At 35.4% G+C, this 24,302-nt stretch overlaps 1 protein-coding gene across 1 annotated transcript; it reads left to right on the top strand.

The window, feature by feature from the left end:
- The first annotated feature begins 999 nt into the window (after nucleotides 1-999).
- LOC125646321 (uncharacterized) lies at nucleotides 1,000-14,481 on the top strand. The gene is made up of 6 exons (XM_056141768.1): nucleotides 1,000-2,330; nucleotides 2,776-2,921; nucleotides 3,240-3,459; nucleotides 3,817-4,013; nucleotides 5,374-5,442; nucleotides 13,016-14,481. Exons 1-6 carry the CDS (start codon nucleotides 2,276-2,278, stop codon nucleotides 13,652-13,654), a joined length of 1,326 nt encoding a protein of 441 aa, XP_055997743.1. The 5' UTR covers nucleotides 1,000-2,275; the 3' UTR covers nucleotides 13,655-14,481.
- Nucleotides 14,482-24,302: the final 9,821 nt, after the last annotated feature.

The following is a 24,302-nucleotide window of genomic DNA, read 5'->3' as shown; positions in this document are numbered from 1 at the left end:
CACATACCATCTACAATTATGATTAATTGTGAATGTCAACAATTGTTTTTTATTAAGCAATATATGGCAATTACTTAACATTATACCTGCCTTTTACAACTGCAAATTTACAAGATATGTTTGTGAAACACAAATGCCCCCGATAAGACAGAATTACAGTATGACAGACTGGACAAAAACAATACCCCCCCCCCCCCCCCATCTTCGATCTCGGGAACATAAAAATATTTGGTTTCATGGGAATATCTAGCTGCAGAACTGTAGCTCTCTGTTATGTCAAAATATTTTTTCAGAGAGCTACAGTTCTGCAGCTAGGGAATATCCAGGTCAGTACACAGCATGAATGATATATACACCAAAAATGAAATTAAAAATTCTGAAACAACAAACTCAAAAAAATTCTTGAGTTTGGGTTTGTAAGGGCATGATGTTAAAACCCTGACTGTCATAATGTGAATAAATGTTGTATGAACCTAAAAAAAAAAAAAATTCTCGAGTTTCAAATCTTAAAAATATACTGTAAAGACAATTATCTGCACAAAATTAAGTTTTACAGGGATGATCCCTGGTCAAGATACCTGGAGCAGATGAGTAATTGGGTACAAAACAATGTCTAATTTGACTGCATGAAAAAACAAATAACATGGAAATGCGCCTTACGGTTTTAATAAATTAAAACCTTGATCTAATGGTTTGTATAAGCTATTGAATAGAGTATAACTGCATATCAACTGCGACCCCATTGCTTTACATTTTACTACTTTTCAAGTTTATATCCAAAAACATTCTTGTGTGGGGTATGAGTACCTGAATATTAAGTGAATGGAATCCTTTCCTGTTGATGAAATCTCCCTCGTTTTCACTTGGTGCTTTGATCTTGATCCGAGTGCCATCCACGCAGCCAACAACGTTCGGAAACCCTATCAATACGAAGACTTAAAGGCACATTGTTCATTTCCGATAGTGATATACTTGTACAATATACCTCACCAATTTATTTTCTACTTATTGCTTCGGGAAAAGGGGATGTAAGCAGCCAATACAACGAAGTTTGAATGTAGAAATAGGACTTTGACAAGAAGAATAGCCACAAAAGTGAAGCTTCATAAGCAACACATCCGTCAAGGCTGTTGTATACATGTGCAATGCAAAACAGAGGAAAATCGGATTAAAACTCTTTTTTTTTTTAAATTAATCAAATATACTTATCCTCGAGGACATCTACAGCTGCATAGGAACACTGAATTTTCAGGTGCGTGAACTAGATAAACATAGGATAGAAGCTGAATGCATTGTCACGTTGAATCGTTGTGTGAACTGAATGTGTAATAATATCCGTGTACATAGCACACAAACAAAAAGGGAAATAACTTGACCAGGGTAATTCACTCACCCGAGAGAAAAATATCTTGGTCATATTTATTTATTTCCTTATTTACATGTTTATCCACTACAAACTGATATCGTGAAATATTTGTAATACCTTAAAATTAGCTTTAAAAACGAAATACAATAACATATATATATATATCAAACCTTAACATAGCAGTGCAGTAATTAGTCTAACCCTGAATAAGACTGGTTCCCCTACGGAATACTACCCTACTCAAATAATGCAATGCTTACCTGCAATCTCAAAAAAAGTACGTTTGTACGAATCCAAGTTGGCTGGGAAATTGATAAAGCGCGCAGCCATGGATGCTAACAAACGGCATATCATCCGAGCAGCTCTCCCTGTCGCTGACTTTGAAATCCCAAGAGACTCTCCGACAATGTTGTAAAACGAGCCAGTGGCGAGAAATCTCAGGGCGGCGAGGACTTGTAGCAAAGGGGGTAGGGAACAATTTCGATGGGTCTGTCTCTGTAAATCATCAAATACTAAGCCAACAATCCACAGAATTGTATCTGGACGAAACCGGAACCGAATGAAAACTTCATCACCTTCCAAATCCTCTAGGGGATTGGATCTATCTTGAAAAATCCGGGGCCGGGGCGCTCTTCTTCTCCCACGGATGATGTTATACGGATTCAATCGGGCAGCTGCGGAAGCCATATTGAAAGTGAGAAGAAAAAAAACGGAGTTGAGACACCTTTCCAGCGATCTAACTTTCTGAGCTCATAAGTGAGATCAAACTAGAAATATGAGATTGAGACTGAGACGAGAATTTTTTATGGCACACCAAACTTGAGACTGAGACCGAAATCTGAGACGGTCTCAGATTTTGGTCTCAAAAGTGAGCTAGCTAAGTTTTATGGCCCCGGAGCCAGAACTTCAATGCCAAACTTAATACATGACCAGATTGAGAATTACTTCCTGTATAGAATGGCAGGTAAACAAGATATAAATTATGGCTTTAGAACAAGGATTTTTCATTCAATAAACTACTTTGAAATATATCTATTAAAAAAATTGCTTAAAATTATTAATGTCCTCACACTGTATTCACAGCATCCTAGGAGGGGGCGGGGGCATATAGTTTTTAAAATAAGGTGGGAGGTGCAATCCAAGTTTTCCTTTCTGCTCAGACTTTTGGAGAGTCCAAAATGGCAAAAGAAATCATTTTGTTATCAATATTGAACCAGATGATAGGGTGAGGTTTGCAACCCAAATAATAACACCCCACAATCCACCACTGACACTCCATGCAATTACTTAGGTGTAACTTCACAGATTTTATCTAATTGTGAACTTAGAAGTTTTAATATGGTCATTATGGTGACTGTGATACAGGGTTAATTTAAATTTACCAGTACCAATTGATTTTAATTTTGCAGAAGACAAACAGATGTCATCAGACATTAAAGCAATGGAAAAGGGCAAAGACCTTCTGTCAGGAGGAAGAATATTTGCTTGTAGCATACTGTCAGAAGATACACATATTTATTTAGCAGGAATAGTTGGTGCAGCAATGAAACAAAAGGTTTTGATATGTTACATAATATTTTTATGCTATATGCTAATAGTCATGCTACAATGACCACCCCCACCCTCCAAAAAAAACTTTAGTATTGATATTAATTATAGTGTTTTATTTTGATAATTTTACAGTTATATATCTTTATGCCATTTAATTTCATTTAATTGTGTTTTGTTTCATTCCTCTTCTGTAAATTAAGCGCCTTAGAGTAAATTTTATATAAGGCGCAATATAAATTTTATCATTATTATAATTGACTGTTCACCATAAGCTTAATTTGCAGTCCAGGAATACATATCCATGTAATTTAACTCTTATCAGGTATCCTACAATTTTAAAATTGGACTGGATAAAGTTAATGGAGATCCTCTGAATTCCCATTGTGAGTGTCCTGCAGGCAAGGAACCTCATGACACATGTAAGCATGTTGCTGCAGGTTTACTGATGATTGAGGATTTTATTGGAAAGGGCATGCTAGCCATCAGAAAAGGGTGTACAGACAACCTTCAGAGCTTCCATGTGCCAAAGAAAATGTATGAAGGTGTGTATTATATGTACAATCAATAGAAGTGACGCACTACCATGCATATCATTTTTATGCTCTGCCATGAATATAAGTGCAGTATTTCAATTTTTTCAAAAAATGGAAAAATTTAACTTATAAGACAGAATATATAGGGCCATGAGAAGGTACCAATAAATCCCTGGTTGTTTTTTTTTTTTTTTTCATATTGCATTACAAATATCACATTGGGTGTGACATTCATGTCCTATGGACAGATTTCAAGTTACTCTCCTTCACTCACCCAACCATTTCAAGGAGGGTGACTTATCACCATTGAAACAATATTCAATGAATTAATTGTTCCATTTTTCAAGATTAAAAAATATTATTTAGGTAAACCATTAGCTGCTGAGAAAATCCCATGGAAGAGAAAGAACACTGATGAAATGCTGGAGGATCCTAGAAAGGAAAAATATTTGAAATATACTTCAGGATATTCCAGTTCTGTGTACAACTGTATGGTGAACTACTGTTCCATGTCTTCTATGAATATTATAATGAGATACTCAACTCCTTCCACTAGTCTTCAGGTAATCTCAAAGGCACTATTTACATGTAACAAAAATCAAATGTATTGATATTAGACGTGGAGTAATGGTAATGTAATGACAACCAATTTCAGTGTAATGGGCCATTTTTGCATTACAAGTAATAGTAATGTAATGCATTGCTTGTGGCAAATATACTGTAATTCACATTGCATTTCTTCAAATATTTGATATTTTGGAGGTTTAGATTAGGCCAAAAAAAATGTTGGTCTCCAAAATTTTTAAGGGTAGATGGGTAGTGCTTTTCTTTTAAATTCTATATGTTGAATTATTTTTTAATGATTTAGTATTCTACTATGCATAAAATATAGTGATTATCTAGTGAGCAAATACAACTTATATGATGAATCAAAAAATTTCTTCCACTGTACAGTAAACAAACTTGTTTCTGTGTTTTGGAATCTGTCTAGTATATAGTGCATAATAAATAACTTAATAAGTCAATAAATGATGACATTTGCAAATTTTGTGAGAATGAAAAAAATGTGTTATGGTCAGCAGAAATGTTTATGGTCGGACTGGAAAGTGGAAACCAACATACATTTTGTTTTGACCTTACTTCATTATATTAGTGATTGACTTTTAGGCCTTATGAACAAAAAGATCACCTGAAGTTTCCTTTCATGAATTAAAAATTGTTCTCTGAAAGATGAAACTTTTGAAACATTGATGATAATCAAATACATTGGATAACTTGGGTGCATTTCCTAACATTGATAAATATTTTGGGTGCTTATGTTACTGTATATTTAAAATTTATAAATCATTATAAAGAAATAATTTTGTTTTGCCATTTCTTTAATACATGTATCAGTATTTTAGGTAATGTACAATGCAATGCACTATCAAGTAATGTGTATTGTAATGCATTCCATTTCAAAATAGGGGTAATGGTAATGTCAATTTTTTTAAGTAATGGTAAGCGCCCAGTAGCTAAGTACTTCGTTACTAGCTTGAAAATACGGATGTATATTTAATTGCTGTTATAAAATTTAGAAATTAATTTCAAAATTAAGGATTATCTCCCTCATGCATAGCTCTTATCCTTGGACGAATTTGGCTCCACTTGTTTGGCACGCTGTTTTTGGCTATATTTAGATCTAAAACTTCATAGTTATTTCGGATTTCAAACATTTCGGTTGAGCATCACTGAAGAGACATTATTTGTCGAAATGCGCATCTGGTGCATCAAAATTGGTACCGTATAAGTTTTACATAAGCCATTACATTGCTTTATATGTAATTGACCCCAGGCCTGATTGGTATATTTAAGTGTATTTATGAAAACTAAAAGCCTAATTGTAATAACACTTATAACAGCAAAATTGTATGCACATTGTAGGTTGCTAGCAGAGATCATGATTACCTGCAGCTACCCTTTACAGAGCATCTTGTTGACAAAGTTGTTGCTGTAAGTTGACCTAAACATGACCATACATGGTACTCAACCTCTACTGTAATTGTCAGTGATGTTTATCAATATGATGAAAATTGTATCATCTAAAACTGCATTAAACATGTATATCCTGAAGCTAGTATCCATTGGTATATGCATCAGTCCAATGATTATACAAATCCTTTTAATATTTTAAACTTATCTGATAATCCCTATTTGCTATCTCTCAGTGCATTTGGTAGGTTTCAACAAAAAATGTAGGAGTTATGAGATTGATCACTGTTCGTTATCTTTACCTTACATTGAAGAATACACAAGGATGCAAGCAAAGAGTAAGACCTGGTTCGAGCAACGGAAATGGAGAATAACCGCTTCACGCTTTGGTGACATATCAAAAATGACTTGCCGCAGGAACACTCAAAAACCTTGTTCTAGCATTTTTCAACCAAAAGCCATTGCAACTTGTCCCATCATTCATGGTAGACAGTATGAAAACAAAGCAATTTCTAAATTTGAGGAATTAACTCATTTAAAAGTCAATAAGTGTGGGTTATTTGTGTCCGAAAAGTACCCTTTTCTTGGAGCTACACCCGATGGGTTGGTTGGAAATGATGCTATACTTGAGGTGAAGTGTCCATATGGTGGTAGAGATGTTACTATTACACCTGGGGAAAAGTTTCCATTTCTTGAAGAATCAAGTGGCAAAATTAATTTAAAATCCACTCATAAATACTATGACCAAATTCAAGGCCAACTGTTTATTTCAGAGAGAAAAATCTGCTACTTTGTCGTTTACACCTTTTGTGATATCTTGATCATGAAAATTGCATATAATGATGAATATTGCAGATTTATTTTATTGCCAAAATTGGAAATGTTCTACAAGAAGCACTTCAGACCATATGTTGCTTCTTGTATGTAAGAGGTTTCCAATTTGTTTACATAGACACATCAGTATGAATAGTTCCAGGCGCATTATTTTTTCAACAGAAAGATTATACTAGGGATATGGATTCGATATAATTAACATGTTCCGTTCATTGACACCTGATGTGCATATTTTTGTCAAGTGTGAAAGGATTACAATTTGATAATTACATGCATTAGCTGCAAATGTAGTTTCTAGCATATAGAACACACCTTGTATTATCCTGCTGCTGAATATTAGAATTTAACTTGGGAAAATAAAAAACCATACTTAACATTGTGATGAATGTACAAGTGATCCTGATTATAAAATATTATGTTTTCTTTTTGTGGAATGAATGTACATGCAACACAAAATATGAAATTAGTATATTGCATGACAAGTGTTGAACATACTATTATATCAGAATACTTTTGTATGTGAGAAGATACTGTGATATAGAATGAAAAACTACACAACTAGAATTGTTATCTTTATTATTAAATGACTTTTTGTTGTCGAATCCTCAGCAAGTTTTACTAAAGACCAGAAATAGACTAGCATTGAATTTAATAGTATTTACATTATAGAAATGGGCTTCTTAAAATGAATTTGTAAATCTTTAAGAGGAGTAAGTGCATACTCTGAGACAACAAAGCTGAGGATTAGGCAACTTTAAGCATAACCATCTACAATGAGCTTTCTAAAGTTTGATAAAGAAAAGCAAACAAACACAATTCTTGATCCTAGAACACATTTGCTGGATGGTAGTGGGTGACTGAGTATTTTGTATGTCTTGGAAAGGCCAATTACTCTCGCTACATGTATTCTTTTGGAAGCAATTCTCCGGTCCCTAACAACATCTTTTGGCTCAAGTTGCGACTTACCGTTGAGCATGGTAGAAGTATTTACGAATACATCCATGGGTGCAAATAAGTATTGCACTATAATGCCTCGGTCTGCCATTATGCTATATTTTGGCAAAAACATATTAGACTCTTGTTTAATGATATCAGATGACTCAATGATCTGTCGATCTGATACTGACCCACCAAAAGAATCGCTGATAAAGGACACAGCCCCTCTAGGGGTACAGCCAATCATTGTTTTCAAAGTGTTACGGTGTTTATAACCAGACCAGGTGATTGATTGGACATTAACATCTGAAGGTTTTTGAATTGGAATTTCGGTCGCATCAAGAATTACTCTTGTAGTTCGAAATTTCTTTAAAAAGTCTTCAGGCATGTTCTTGTCAATAATATCTCGGGATGGCCAAATATCAAGATCTTTAAGCTGGAAGTACAAAAAATTGATCCACATGATAATGATTTTTGAAACTTGTTTCACTAATTTCATACATGAGACTAAGTTCATAATCTTCTTTGGCTTGACGCAGCTTAATCAAGGTCAAGAACAGCTGATCCATGGGAGAAATAATAGTCGACTGATTTTTGAGATCTAATGCTGCTGGGCCAAGACAGTGGAAAAAGAATTGGAACTGTTCAAAGTCTGAAAAACCTGTGTAGTAATTGATGGCTTTAGGATTTGTTCTAAAGTTTTCAATAGAAAAACGTCCAAGAAGTGTACACTGAACACCTTCATGAGTAACATTCTTATCGGGGCTAACTCATTTTCTACATTACCGGTATCTATTTCATTATTTGAAGATTCAACTGTGACTTCATTTTGAACATTCTGATGATCACAAATGCTTGGTTGAGTCATGATCCTTGGAAAAGGTTGTCGCCCCTTCGAAGTTGAAGATGTAGAAGTAAAGGGAAAAACAGATGGCACAGCATCCTCTTTAAGTCTTGCCCGTTCCCCTAAAAAAAAGTTCATGGAACTGTAGCCTAATGTAAGACATTTCTGTTTGTACATGTATTACATGTACCAAAAATAATGTCAGACTGTTTTGAGGTTGAAAGGAAAAAACAGTCTCATAATTTTATATTTAAATTTTTTTGTATATATTAGGGAACATCTCAGGCATATATATCATACTTAAAACAGTGTCATTTAAATTTCAAAAACGTACCAGGAAGAGTGCAATAATAACACAAAGGATTTCACTCTATAATTTGTGTTTTTACATGTGGGGCTCACGGCGGGTGTGACCGGTCAACAGGGGATCCTTACTCCTCCTAGGCACCTGATCCCACCTCTGGTGTGTCCAGGGGTCCGTGTTTGCCCAACTATCTATTTTGTATTGCTTGTGGGAGTTATGAGATTAATCACTGTTCGTTATCTTCACCTTGCATTGCCTTCTGATTTAGCTATCACTGCAGTCAGATGATATATTATTGAACTGGTAATTATTATTATCGGAGATACATTATTGGAAGAAAATAATAATTAGGTCAACTTCGATGCCAGATGTGATTTATATGTACTTAAATAAGGATATCAACTTTTCAGATAAATCAATAAAATTAAAATGATGTTTAGACATAGACTTATCATTGCAGGAATCCTCCAAGTGACGTGTCTTTAGCACACCTGAAAAAATAACATGCAACCACAAAGCATCATGTTCTTAAATATAATATAGTAAATAACTTAATACTAATAAAAAGCTGAATAAAAAAACATATAACAATGATAATAATAAAAGCTAAGTACATGTACAATCAATTTAATAAAAGCTAGGAAATCATAGAAGGTTTGGAATGGGAGAAGGCGGGACAAACGCAATCTTTACATGTAGGCCTAACTTGAAATTATTTCTATAATGTACATGTACTTAGTAAATTAATAAACTTATATAAATAATCCAATATTCCTCAATAAAAAAGATAGTAGGCCTAGGGGCCTACATATCAATGCTTATAGTTTCATTATCTATTTAAATTTGTTTAAAAAGTTCTAAATTATTTCTTTGAGGAATTTCGCATTAAATATGTATATGCATTAAACTGTGGAAAGACGAATAATTCATTGAAATATCATAAATATGGATGTGACAAAATCACTGCTTTTACGAAAAACTACCATGCTTAATACTAACCTAATAATGTGCTTTTATAGTCGGACGAAAGAAAGTGTGCTTTGCATACAACATCAATAGGTCCAGGTTTCCATAGTTGTTTTGTTTTGGGATCAATTCGTTTGATGGCGATCCTCCACCTTTTTACAGCGTATTGATCTCTAGGGAATCTGTGTCCTCCAAATCCCGTGCATCCTGGCACACAACAATACTGTGGCATTGTAAACTCGTAACTGAACGATAACACTGCGCTAACGTCTACACGACATTAATTGTTGATACCCGCTACTACACACGCGCCACCTAGCAACAAAAATTCTCGCGGCGGAAACTATTAAAGCTGTATGACCCGATGTTCATGTATTATTTTTGTACATAATTACTTTAAAGCAGATTAATTACTTTATAAAGTTATTAACTTTCCCTTAATTACATGCTTGAAAACATCTGCATGTAAAAGAAAACAGTGCGAATATTATTTAGAAAGTAAATATAGTGGCTACATATATAAATCCTTCCATAATAGACGTATATAAATAGACCCACGCGCGTCAGGGGAATCCCAACATGATGCATTAACTCATACGCAAATGTCTAGTTTTAAGGCTGAAAGAGCGTAAAACAACGAATTACTAAGAGGTATTTGATATTTTTATTTCTATTAAACTTATGGTACGGTACTGTTATAACAAAATCACAGCTTTACACAGATAAGACCACCGATGATCTGAAAGTTTGAACTGGTCACGTGACTGTCACTTGAAATGGCAGAGTGACGCGGTTATTTGTAAACATCGATTTAAAATCAAATAATTTGGGTTAAAACAGGTGAAATAATTTATGATATGTCGTACAGCCTCATAACTACATACGTGCAATGATTTAATAGCGTTTTCACGAGATGGAAAAAAAACATTGTAATTCGGACCATACAGCTTTAAAGAGAGCATCAATTCTGCTGAAGAATTAATGCTATCATCAATTCAATTAAAGCGCTCAATAATTCAGAATTGAAGATATCATTAATTATTTGAAGAGATCTTTCATAAAATTATTGTGCGCATCAAATGAATTGATATCTTTAAATAATTGAAGATATCTTCAATTATTTGAGTTTATGTTAATTTGGCGCTCCATACATGTAGATCTCACATCTGGTATATCCAGAATCCGTATTTGTCCAACTCTTTATTTTATATTGCTTACAGGAGTTGATATTGATCACTGTTCGTTTTCTTCTCCTTTCATTGAATAGGTCAGATTATCTTAAAAGTAGGTCCAACTCCCAGATTAAGGTTAAACTTCACAAAATAATGTCTTTCCTTAAAGAATCTATATTCAAAATATTAAAGCCCCACCTAAATTAACAACTCCAGATATCTAGTTCGTCAATACAACCTCGCATTGGGTCAAATGCTGTCTGACGTGTTTCATACCGATTGTTAAACCGTTCTTGGCACACTGATTTTGACTGCGGATAACTCCGTTTACCTGATCAAGATATGGGGCTCACGGCGGGTGTGACCGGTCAACAGGGGATGCTTACTCCTCCTAGGCACCTGATCCCACCTCTTGTGTGTCCAGGGGTCCGTGTTTGCCCAACTATCTATTTTGTATTGCTTGTAGGAGTTATGAGATTGATCACTGTTCGTTATCTTCACCTTGCATACTGTATAATAGGTTAAGTTTTCTTAAATGTATGTTAAATCCTGAGTTCAAGGTCAAGATATAAATTAAAGTGTCTCGCCATCAGAAATATACATACAAATTATGATTGAATCTATATTGTTTTAAGTACCACTCCAGAATCTTTCTGATAAGACCGGTAAAACCGACGTACCGTGTCACAGCAGGTGTGGCACGTTAAATATCCCTCCCTGCTCAAAGGCTATAAGCTCCGAGCATAGTCCGAAATTGAGCAGCGCTTCACCGGCATATACAGTATATTGCTAAACGTCCTTCTCGAGAATATTTCATTCATTTAGAAACGTCACCAATGCCGGTGAAGCGCTGCTCGATTTCGGACTATGCTCGGAGCTTATGGCCTTTGAGCAGGGAGGGATATTTAACGTGCCACACCTGCTGTGACATGATTTTTCTCCGCTTTAAAGCGGAATTCCGCTTTCCGGATTTCTCATTTCCGCTCTAAATTTTAAAATCCGCTTTTGTTAGTATTCCGTCATTGATGCGAGCTTTACTTGTTGTAAAATGCTTCAAGTTATATATGTCTTCTGATTGTCCATTGGTTGAATCATCGCCTCGCTATTCGGTTTCTCCAATCAACAGTTTGTTTAAGTAACTGATCTCGTTTTAAAACAATGTCTGCACACGTTGTGCAGCGAGGCGGTGATGTAAAAACTATCGATAAGGGCCTACGTAATGTATGGGAATGGCTGGAGAAGGTAGTCAAACCTTCACAACTTTAATATGGGTCTCTGGAGGTCATTCCTGAGGGGCTTTCAAATGTTAAAATAGCCATTTTCGGCCGGGGGCCTTTGGTCCCCTGGGCCCCTAGATCAGGGGCGCTGCCCCTTGACACCCTGCTGGGGGAGGACCCCCAGACCCCCCATCAGCTTTTTTTTTTCTTTTCTTAGAAATCGTGTCTGAATATTCAATTAATCACTCTATTTGGAGACATCAGCATTGTCGGTGAAGGGCCGAGTGGTTAGAGCATCGCGCTAAAAAAAATTACGCCGCCTCTCACCTCTGTCGGCACCGGTTCGAATCCCGCTTGCGCCGGTAAGTGAGAAAGTTTCCCAGTTTACTTTCGGAAGGTCGGTGGTCTCTTCCCAGGTACATTGTATCTGGGTTCTCTTTTCCACCAATAAAAATTGGACGTCACCAGATAACTGAAAAATTGTGTCGGAAAACATCAATCGGTGAAGGGCTGCAAAATTTAGTCTTATCCTTGGCGCTTGCGGCCTTTTAGCAGGAAGGGATCTTTATTGTGCCATACCTGTGTGACACGACGCCTCGTTGTTTTTTTTTTTTACTTAGGTCTGTCGCGGCCGGGATTCGAACCGCGGCCTTCCGCATGCGGGGCGACCGCTCTAACCTCTCGGCCACCGCGGCGGTTACTCACATGGAGAAAGATCTTGCCACAAAAAATACTCATGTGCAAAATGAAAGCTCTAATACTTACCATTTAGAAGTTATGACCAACGTCAAGTTTAAAAAAAAAAAAGAAGGTCAAGGTCAAAAGGTTTAGTACCAACAGAAAAGGCCTTGTCACAAGGAATACCCATGTGAAATATCAAAGCTCTTTCACTTTCTGTTTAAAAGATATTAGCAAGGTTAAAATTTTCAGAAAGTAAGTAAAACTCCAAAGTCACGGGGTAAAAAATGTTGGTACCCACGGAAAGGTCTTGTCACAAGATTGATTGATTGAATATTGTTTAACGTCCCTCTCGAGAATATTTCACTCATATGGAGACGTCCTTGTCACAAGAAATACTCATATGAAATACCAAAGCTCTAGCTTTTACTGTTCAAAAGTTATTGGCAAGGTTAAAGTTTTTAAAAAGTAGGTCAAACTCCAAGGTCGATGTCACAGGGTAGAAAATGTTGATACTCACATCTTGTCATAAGGAATACTCATGTGAAATATCCAAGCTCTAGCACTTAATGTTCAAAAGTTATTAGCAAGGTTAAAGTTTTCAGAAAGTACGTCAACCTTAAATTCAATTTTTTTTTTCCAGGTACACATTTCTGAGTCATCAACTGTTCCTGATCACTGTCGAGAGTTTGCCCTTAGTGACGAACCAGGACCGTTTGGCAGGAAATGTGAACACAAACATGATATGGTGTGCATTAACTGTGAACAAATTCATGAATTACTTTCATCTATCAGCAGCCTAATTTCAGAAAGTAACTTGAAAGAAAAAGAGGAGAACAGAGATGATTACGAATATAAGCTAGCTCAAGCAAAGTGTAACATCTCTAACTGGAAGACACACATTGTAAGAACTAACCATCAAGAGAAGGCCAAGTCTGATATCATGGCTAACATGGGGCCCAATGAAGTTATTTTAGTTCTTGATTGGGCGATGAAATATCTTCCTAGGAGATACAGAGAAGACCAGAGCAATTGGTTTGCCAAAAGAGGTCTGTCGTGGCACATAGGGGTTGCTTTTAGAAGAAGGGAAACTATAGAAAGTTTGGCTTTTATTCACATCTTCTGTGGTCAAATTTCTCAAGACTCCAATGCAACTAGGTCTGTTATTCTTGATATAGTTGAAGAAATCATAGTGTCAGCAAAGTCCATTTATGGTCTGACAGTGCAGGATGCTACAAAAGTTCTGAAACAATCACTGCTTTATTCAGGAGTAGAGCCATAGACACCTATGACTTCTGTGAAGCCCAGAGCGGAAAAGGGGCATGTGACAGAACGGCTGCAATGCCATATGACATATTTACTTTACTTATCCTACATTTCTATGCCCCATTCAAAGCAAGGTGCTAAAGGTAACACATATGTAAAAGAAAGAAATGACAAAATCAGCAAAAGAATAGAAATAATCTATACAGAAAAAGTATGTACATACTTTCTCTGAAAATTAAGTGATCCATATGGGAGCCGCCATTGTTTGGTTTTGTTTGGGTTTTTTTGTTGGGTTTTTTTTCTGTTCATTAGATGCTTCAAATTCATATGGCAGCTGCTTCCTGACATAGTGCAGATTCAAGTTTAGAAAAATCATGGCTCCGGGGAGTAGGTTGGGGCCACAATAGGGGATCAAAATGTTATATGTGAATATATAGGGAAAATATTTAAATATGTCCCAAGTTGACTCAGGTGAGTGATGTGGCCCATGGGCCTCTTGTTTTCATATTGCATTACAAATATCATATTGGGCAGGACATTCATGTCCTATGGACATATTTCTAGTTACATCTTACATGCCCTTTGATGTTTTCAGAGGTTTTGTATAAAATATCTTATACTGTTTTTATTGATTGTATATTGTTGATCATCCCTCGCAAGAATATTTCACTCATAACAAATTTAAAGATCTAGCACACCCATGTAAATGCTTGAGATTCTAAGCAGTTTTCTCCATGTTCAAGCATGTTTGTTGTTTTACAGGCAAATTCATTCCTTATTGTACAGAAGAAACAGTTGTGCCACCCTCACTTGAAGTGTTCGAAAAAGCAAGAGATACTATAGACTTCCATGCACTTGTCCAATCATCTGTGCAGTCAGTAAATCAACAGACTGATGGAATATTTACTTGTTCGAATGATGGCTGCATGTCTTCATTCAATTCCCACACACCCTGTCTATAAAAAGTGCGCCCCCTCTAACTGCGATTCCTGGATCCGCCCCTGATACTTATGTGAAATATCAAAGCTCTAGCACTTAATATTCAAAAGTTATTAGCAAGGTTAAAGTTTTCAAAAAGTACGTCAAACTCTTAGGTCACAGGGTCAAAAATGTTGGTATGCCCACGGAAAGGTAGTCATAAGGAATACTCATGTGAAATATCAAAAGTTCTAGCACTTACTGTTCAAAAGTTATTAGCAAGGTGAAAGTTTCAGACAGAATGACAGACAGGACAAAAACAATATGCCCCCCGATCTTTGATCTCGGGGGCATAAAAATTGTGGACCACGTTACTATTAACAAAAATGTGGAATGTTTACTTAGCAATGTAAAAACATGTATATACAAATACGTTAAGATACTTTATAAATGTTTTTGAAAGTTATATGTAAAACTTATACGGTAATGGACACTGATATTAATTTTATTGATTAAAAGAGTCCATAAATATTCCATAAACTGTTATTGTTCTGTTTTGGGGCCCCCGTGGCCGAGTGGTTAGAGCATCCCGCTCAAAATCGCGGGTTCGAATCCCGTTCGCGCCGATAAGTGAGAAAGTTTACTTTCGGAAGGTCGGTGGTCTCTTCCCAGATACACTATATCTGGGTTATCTCTTCCACTAATAAAAACTGGACGCCACCAGATAACTGAAAAATTGTTGAGTGTGGCGGAAAAAATCAATCAATCAATGTTCTGTTTTGTAAGCTTGGTGGAAGTTCGTTCAGGCAGATAGTTTCAACGGATGTAGACCTGGAAGGCTTATACATGTATGTATAAGGTGTCTTGGCTAGCACTATGCGGAATACGGGTGTTTTATTTAAATTTGGTCTGCTTTCAAATGGGAGTTTCCATTGTTGCGGTTTTTTCGAGAGTTCTGTGAGTTGTAGTCTGTAAAAATAAGGGTATTATCATTAAATTCTGTGTCCAGGTGGATGTTTATGATGTGGCGTTTGACTATATCTTTACGACAGTATGATTTTTTTGCAGATGTTGCAGTAAAATCTTGTGTAACGGGATAGCTCTCAAGACTTTCCAATAAATTTGCTTTATACTATAAATAACAGGCAGCTATTGCAAGTTTTGTCAGGATATTAAGATATAGTGGTTCTATAACTAAATTTTTATTCTGAGGAACAAAGACAAAATTTAAATATTCATAAAGTTATTGAGTCTGCATAAAATTTAAAATGAACAATAAATAAGATATAATGAATTTAAAAATATATATAACCAGGCTATTAACCACTCTTATATTAATTCAATCCCAGGAAATAGCCATATCAAAGATCTTGAAATAATCAAGAGATGTGGCTAAAAATAAGACCTTTTTAGGTCACCTGAGTAAACTCAGGTCACCTATTGCAATTGGTTGTCGTCGTGCGTTAACAATTGAACATTTTTAACTTCTTAATAACTACCGATCCAATTTTTTTTCAAATTTGGTATGAAGCATCATTGGGACAAGGGGGACATAAATTGTAAATTTCAGGACTCCAGCACCCATGGGGCCCTAGGGAAGGGCCAAAAACTGCCCAAAATTGACCAATGTTCAAAAATCTTCTCAAGAACCGCACATCTGTAAGAAAAACTAAATGCATAGTGATGGAGAGCAAGGCCTCTACCAAAATTGTAAATTTCATATCCCTGGGGTAGGGATTCTAACCCTAGGGCGGAGCCAACTTGGTATATAGTGTTTATGTGTAAAACACTTAAATAACATCTTCTTCAGTATGGTTGACACTAAATATATATTTAGAAAGAGTAGGAAGTCCTTTACCAAAATTGTAAATTTGATGATCCCAGGGGTAAGGGTTTTGGCATCAGGGTGGGGCCAAAATGGTGAGTTTATTAAATGTGTGAGCAATAGACATTTTTAACTTCTTGATAACTATCATTCCAATTCTTTTCAAATTTAATATAAAACATATTTGGAACAAGGGGAACATAATTTGTAAATTTCAAGATTCCTGCACCCCTGGGGCCTTAGGGGCAGGGCAAAAACTACCCAAATTTGACCAATGTTCAAAAATCTTCTCAAGAACTGTGCATGTGTAAGAAAAACTAAATGCATGGTGATGGAGAGCAGGAAGTCCTCTTCCAAAATTGTAAATTTCATGATCCCCAGGGTAGGGGTTTTGACCCAAGGTCGGGGCCAAACTTGGTATATAGTGTTTATGTGTAAAACACTTAAATAACATCTTTAGTGTTGTAGATACTATATTGACACTCAATAGATATTTGAAAAGAGCAGGTAGTCCTTTACCAAAATTGTAAATTTGATGATCCCAGGGGTAGAGGTTTTGGTATCAGGGTGGGGACAAAATGGTCAGTTATTAAATATGTGAACAATAGACATTTTTAACTTCTTGATAACTATCATTCCAATTCTTTTCATATTTGGTATGAAGCATATTTGGAACAAGGGGGACATAGATTGTAAATTTCATGATCCCCGGTGTAGAGGTTCTGACCCCAGGGAGGGGCCAAACTTGGTATATAGTGCTAAATGGATAGAGCAGGTAGTCTTTTACCAAAATTGTAAATTTGATTTTCTCCAGAGTTAGGGTTCTGACCCTGGGGTGGGACCAAACTTAGTATATAGTGTGTATGTAAGTGTGCTGATACTGTATAAAATCTAAATGCATACGTAGAGATAGCTGAAAAGGCTGTACAAAAAATGATGTATTTTATAACCCAGGGTTATGACTTTAGGATGAGTCCAAATTAGTCATATCTTTTGATATTTTAATGTTAATACACCTATTATTTAAAGCCTTTCATCAGTGTATGTACTTTTGAGGGCAGTGAAGTTTTAAGAACACATCTTGTTTATACTGTTGCTGAACATTAGAATTTAGCTTATATATTTAGAACAGGATTTTTTCTAGATTTCATTGCCCATAGAAGTAGTGATACTTTTTCACTAGTATTCAAGGCCTGTGGGCCTCTTGTTACTATTAAACACAAAATAATCTTTTAAAGAGACTGATTCACGATTTTTCCAAAACAATTCTTTTTCACTTTTAACGATCAAAATTTACTGCCTAATGTGTTTAAAAGATTTCACATAAAATTAAGGCTATACATTATCACAGCTCATTGTAGACAGTTTATTATTTGTTTTGTAAACAAAGATTGCGGTATGTTAATGTTTACGAAATTTTCAAAAGAAATGTATATCGATCTAAGTATATTATATCTTTCACATTTCAAACATTTTTGGGGTAAAAGGTGTCTTCTAAAAGTTAAAATTTGTGACTACGCAAAATTAAGATGCTTTATTTTACAAAATCAATATTTCACTTGCCTGTTTGTATACATAATATGACTCGAGTCTTTGTTTACATAACACAGATTCAAGGCTAAAATATTGCTTTTATTCTTGCATTCAGAAGGTCAAAATTTGGGCTGTCAACATTAAATGATTTATATTTTTAATGTTTAACATCAAAAATGAAAAATATTTTTATCAAAAATCGTGAACCAGTCCCTTTAAATATCAATTAGAATTAATTAAAGATAAATGATTAATGGGAATTTCAAATAAGATCGGATCTTCAAATAATCAAGATATGTGATCTTAATTAAATCCTAAAAGTGTTTAAAATACACTCTCCCTAATTAAAAGCCAATTAATCAAATTACACAGCCGTATTTGATTATCTTTCAGATATAATAAATATTAAACAAAGTTAATGAATGCGCCCCAAGAAATGATCTAAACCTCAAAAATACAAAGAGCAGACTGGTGACATACGGAAAAATCCCCCCTTATATGCCCGCGTTATACCCCTCATACGAAATCGTATAGATATAAAACTTATACGGTACCAATTTTGATGCACCAGATGCGCATTTCGACAAATAATGTCTCTTCAGTGATGCTCAACCGAAATGTTTGAAATCCGAAATAACTATGAAGTTTTAGAGCTAAATATAGCCAAAAAACAGCGTGCCAAAAAAGTGGAGCCAAATTCGTCCAAGGATAAGAGCTATGCATGAGTTAGATAATCCTTAATTTTGAAATGAATCCAAAATGATCCATCGTAATATTACGAAAATACGGGAAAACGTATACGGAAAATAGTTCCACTTAACTAAACAACATTACAATGAATATGTCACCGTAAAACAACAACTTTCATTCATTCAACAATAAATAATTAATTATTTACCTTATAAATGCCGATAAAATTCAAGGGTGTATCCCACAATGCCATATTCATGAAGAAAATGTAAATAGACCTAAAGCGAAGAAAACATGAAAATACGACACACAAACGGCCAAGTATACCATGAGATGTAAAACAGTATTAAGGTAACAATATTTATCAATAAATATCTGAATTCTTCAGTTAACAATCAGTGAATATTTCATATAGGTTAATACAAGAAAAGTGTTCTACATTTTCACAACACGTTTTTCTCAACTGGTATACGCTAAACATGGAACAACATGAGAATATTAATGAACTCTTGCTAAAATTAAAAGACTGATATAAACTTCTAAAGAAAATATATATGCTAGAATGCATCAGATGATAAGATGTTCTGTATTTAAACATTTCATAACCATACAGTTCTGTACCTAAACAAAGGGGTCGTTTCAAAAGTAAAAAAAAAATCAAAACCCGAAATATTACATTACCCCCCCCCCCCCCCCCCCCCCACTTAAAAGATTCATGTCCCCATGAATATCCTTACTATCGGAAGGTCGGTGGTCTCTTCCCAGGTACTTTGTATCTGGGTTCTCTATTCCACCAATAAAAACGGCGCCAACAGATAACTGAAAAACACATTTACTTCCTGAAAATCTTACCTATAGCATCTGTCATTCTGTGTAGAGCACCATTGATCAGTTGACTGGGACTGTCAAGCATGTAAGTATTGTTTTGATTTAGAGACTCGTCTTCTTTATCCGACAGGTCTCCCTCAACCTGGGGGAAAACCTGACCTTGCGCTTTGGTTGACCGAGACTTGTTCTAAGTATAAGATCTTGGTTTCTTATTCACATCGGTAGTGAGAGGTATCAAACCCGAGTATGTGTTAGTTGTCTGTGGTGCTTGAACAAGAACCTTGAATTTTTCCATTTATACTGCATATATTTCATCTGAATGCAGATATATTCTACTTGGGTACGAAATGTATCGACATCGTTTTAAAATGACAAGGTCATTCTAAAAATAATATGTAATATCTAATCCGGATTCCCACTGGACAGATGCATATTTAGGAAAAGCAGGAAAGGGTTTAGCAAAATTGTGAATTGGTTTTGACTCTAGGACAGATCCAAATTAGTCTAATTGTGTTAATGTTTAATATTTAAGAATGACTTCAATTCTGGGGCATATTACACGAGTATAACCTGGTTTGGGTCAGTTTATGCTTTTTATAATTCGCGAAGCGACCAACCCACACCAGGTTATACTTGTATATTATGCCCCAGAATTAAAGTCATTCCTTATAATTCAACGCAAGTGACAAAGTTACTAACCTTTGGTTATCAAAATGTACATAAATCCAGAAAAATACAAGTCAACTGAGTCGCGCTATGATTCACTTTGCAACAACAACGAAGCGTCTAGCTCTGAAGGGAGCCGTCTTTAATCATATTTCTAAGGAGCCTATTTATCAAAATATTGTATCGAAGGTTTTGTCATGACAGAAAATATGTGTAGACTATGCATGCAATGGTATTTCGCTGCCCTTTACAGATCGACTTTGAAGTCGCTCATCTCCAACAGATTGAGAAAATACGGGAAATTGCATTGTTTAGGCCTACCCAAAGTAAGTCTTCAAACATCAGAAAATGCAATAATTTGCGGCTTTTAACTCTATGAAAATTTCTACTGCATGAAAACTTACCCTTGCATGCAACGTTGTTGCTATTACCAGTGGCGGATTTAAGGGCAGCGCAGCCGGCGCCCCCTCTAAAATTTTCTAATATAAGGTAGATCGTGGTACTTGTATCTTGTTTAGAAAAATGAACTAAACAATTTAAAAGAAGCAATAATTTCTTCCACTCCCGTAGAGATAAATGAGAAGATATTTTGATTTTTTGAATAACTTTATCTGGAGAACTTAATTTTTTTTTTACTAATTTCACCTAATTAACACGCCCCCTGGGCCCCCACCAGAACTTCACCCTGGACCCACTGGGGGCCTCAAGGCCCAGTCCCACTGTCTCATAAAATGACGCCCGTCGTATAACCACAATTCCTGGATTCGCCCCTGATTACGACACAAGAAAATATGTATACGCGATCCACATGTCAATGTGACTGACGTCATGTGATAAAATGTGACGTATGATTTATTTTTTTGTTTTGTTGAAAGGCGGATCAAGGAATGACCCCCCCCCCCCCTTTTCCCTTGTGAGAAATGTATTTTAAAATGAACAGGGCAGTGCTTACTTGGTAACTCATTGATTCGAATATAATTTTGTTTTAATCTTTTATTCGATCATCATACAGAGAAAGATGTTTTACAACAGTGATTTGCGTACAAGTAGATGCTAATTGACAACGAGAAAACAATATGGGTATTAAACTGAAGTATCTTATTGCACACGTTGACTTTCTATTCCATAGAAGGCTCAAAACAATGCTGCGATGTAAATTTAGAGAGAGAACAAAATAGTTCCGACTGTTGGTTGCTAAGAGGTGTGTCCCCATACCAAACCAGGTTATACAAAATAACGTTCCCCTAAATGGAATTTGACCAATCAGAGACTACAATAAAATAAGGATTAGATTGTTATATTATGTAAAGCCTTTCATCCGTATGGACACTTTCGGGAGCGTATAAGTTTTAAGAACACATCTTGTTTTATACTTTTGCTGAATATTAAAATTTAGATTACTACATGTAGATATGCAGAACAGGATTTTTAAAATCTAGATTTCGTAGCCCATGGGACTATTGATACTACAGTAATACTGAGGTGACCGATAAAAGCATGTGGGCCTCTCGCTACAGTGTATTGGGAGGATTTGTTAGTTAGTGGTGTTTTTTTGTTGTTGGGTGTTTTTTTTTTGTTGGTTTTTTTTTTTTTTTGTTGTTTTTTTTTTTTTTTTTTTTGTTTGGTTGGTTTTATTTTTTTTTTTCTATTAACTTCATTTTTTCTACCCTGATTATTTGGCTAAAACGTTTAAAACAAAAAACAAAAATTGTTTAAAGAAGGTGTTGCACGTCTCATGTTAATTTCCCTTAAGGTGTTGCATGAAAGATCGAAAAAATTAAGTTATTCAAATATATGATAAAACCAATTGGAACTTATGTCTTGATCCAATCATTTTTTGAAAATAAGTTTAAAAGACATGTATTGACAAAATTAGTCAAAATATTTCGAATTGAAATCAAGCAATAAGCGATTTATATGATTTTTAGCGTTGAAATGGAGGGGTATCCCCAAATTTCAGAAAAACTGCCTCCGTGCAACAAAATAAATTTAGCATGAACACGTTCTTCGAGTTTTCCTCTAAAAAAAAAACTGTCGCTTTGAAATTTTGTTTCACAGGGGCATTTTTTTTTTGTAAATTTAAAAAAAATCGAAACGACATCACTGGTATTATTTTCAACTTCACCTGTACGTTAATTTTCCATAGTAATGTATGGTTCACTGCGTGGTTCAGTTGGTAAGGTCGTTGACTCTAATATGTAAAGATGTTTTCTATTTTTAAAACGACCGGGTTCGACTCCCTCAAGAACACATTTTTTTCATATTACGTTTTCCATCTAGATTTTTTTTCTTAATTGAAACACGCTTCTAGATGTTTCATGTCAAATCTAGTTTTTATATATGTTTCATGTCAAATCTAGTTTTTATAAATGTTTCATGTCAAATCTAGTTTTTATAAATGTTTCATGTCAAATCTAGTTTTTATAAATGTTTCTAGTCAAATCTCTGTTTATTACTATGTGTCGAGTTTGAACTAAACTTCTAACCTGGACACTGTTTAGTTTGTGAATAGGACTCTCAACAAACACGCCGAATACAGCATGCAGTACCTGTGTTGTAATAGTCAAGGCTGCTAACGAGAACTTGTATGTTTTTGAATGAAAGTTGTTGACAAAGGCATGGTGCCTTTTACAAAAAACATTGTGAACTTTGCAAAGCTTTGGAAGAAAAACTTTAAGACCAAACAAGGTAAATAACCGTTAAACAGTTTGAGTTTATATGTATTCCAGTAGCAAATTGCTATATTGAATCAAATTTTACTGGTGCATGTACTTTGAATAATGTTGAACTTTATTAATGCGTATTAAACTTCCCATATTTTGTTTTGTGGCCAGAGTCATGTACAGTTGCCAATTGTTGGTTGTAGAAAATAATACATACGATTATAAACCTTTTGGACTGTAGTAGTATAGAATATTAAATATTTGATAAACTCGTAACATGTAACCGTATACATTGTATCTGATACTCAGGGAAAAAAGGAGACAATTTAATTTCCACGATTTAAAAAATTGTCTTTGGACTATATGTATAATGTATTGACACAAAAAATGTATTAGGCTTGTCCCTAGTACTGGGGAATCCTTCAGGTATTTAAATGGCAAATACGCAATAAGTATAAATCTGAATGAAGGTCAGTTCTACGTCACGAGTGCTGGGGCGGAGCTCCGATTAGGAAAAATTCCCGCTTCGGTGCAACACCATCTTTTGTTGTGTGTTACTGAAAATGTTTTGTAAAAGACGCTCTCTTTGAGTAGCCATGAAATATGAGGTAATTCTACCCGAGGGTTTTGCCCCTTCTTTGCAATCCCGAGGATGGAATCACCTTAATATTTCACGGCTACTCATAATGGAGTATTTTCTCCCATATTTCTAATTATACCCCCCGGAACAAAGTTGTGGGGGTATACTGGAATCGGGATGTCTGTCCGTCCATCTGTAGACGCAATGGTTTCCGGGCTCGAAAGTGTTATCCTTTCCACCTACAGTCACCATATCATACACATGGACTACCCATGGGACGAAGATGTTCCCTATCGAATTTGGGGTCAAAGGTCAAGCACGCTGGACATCAAAGTAGCAATATGGTTTCCGGGCTCTAAAGCATTATCCTATCCACAGTCATCATAACATACATATGGACTACCCATGGGACGAAGATGTTCCCTATCGTATTTAAGGTCAAAGGTCAAGCGCACTCCTAGAGAAAAGACTACCCAAGGTTTTGTCATGCCCTTTCTTTTCTACACTCAGGAAAGAGGTCATTTATACCTATCAACAACACCCTTTTGGAGGTTGGGGTAAGCAGGGGATATTCTTAGTGAGCATTGCTCACAGTACCTCTTGTTATTTTTGTTTTCCATGTACCCAGCAACGCCGTACTGAGAATTTTCAAATTTTCGTTATACATTAAAAATGACCCCAGAATTGGATTCTATATTTTGGCAACTACGTTGCAGACAAAAAATCGACCGATTAATGATTGAGTTAATAGTATATGAGTTATTCCTCTTTGAATAACATTACATGTCTGCACACACATACAATATTACATGTGCACTTGTAATTTGGCTTGTTTATCTATTCTACATATTTAAACATTTAGTTAAATATAGAAAACTGACAGGTAATAAAAATTAGACTTAAGGCCCAAATCAATGACGGGTGACGTCATTTGGCTTACATCTGGGGAAAGTCTTCCAGT

This window comes from Ostrea edulis, chromosome 6 (genome assembly GCF_947568905.1).
Source record: "Ostrea edulis chromosome 6, xbOstEdul1.1, whole genome shotgun sequence".
In the NCBI taxonomy this organism is placed as follows: domain Eukaryota; kingdom Metazoa; phylum Mollusca; class Bivalvia; order Ostreida; family Ostreidae; genus Ostrea; species Ostrea edulis.
The sequence above is the reverse complement of the archived record's forward strand: the minus strand, read 5'-3'. Positions and strand labels throughout refer to the sequence as shown.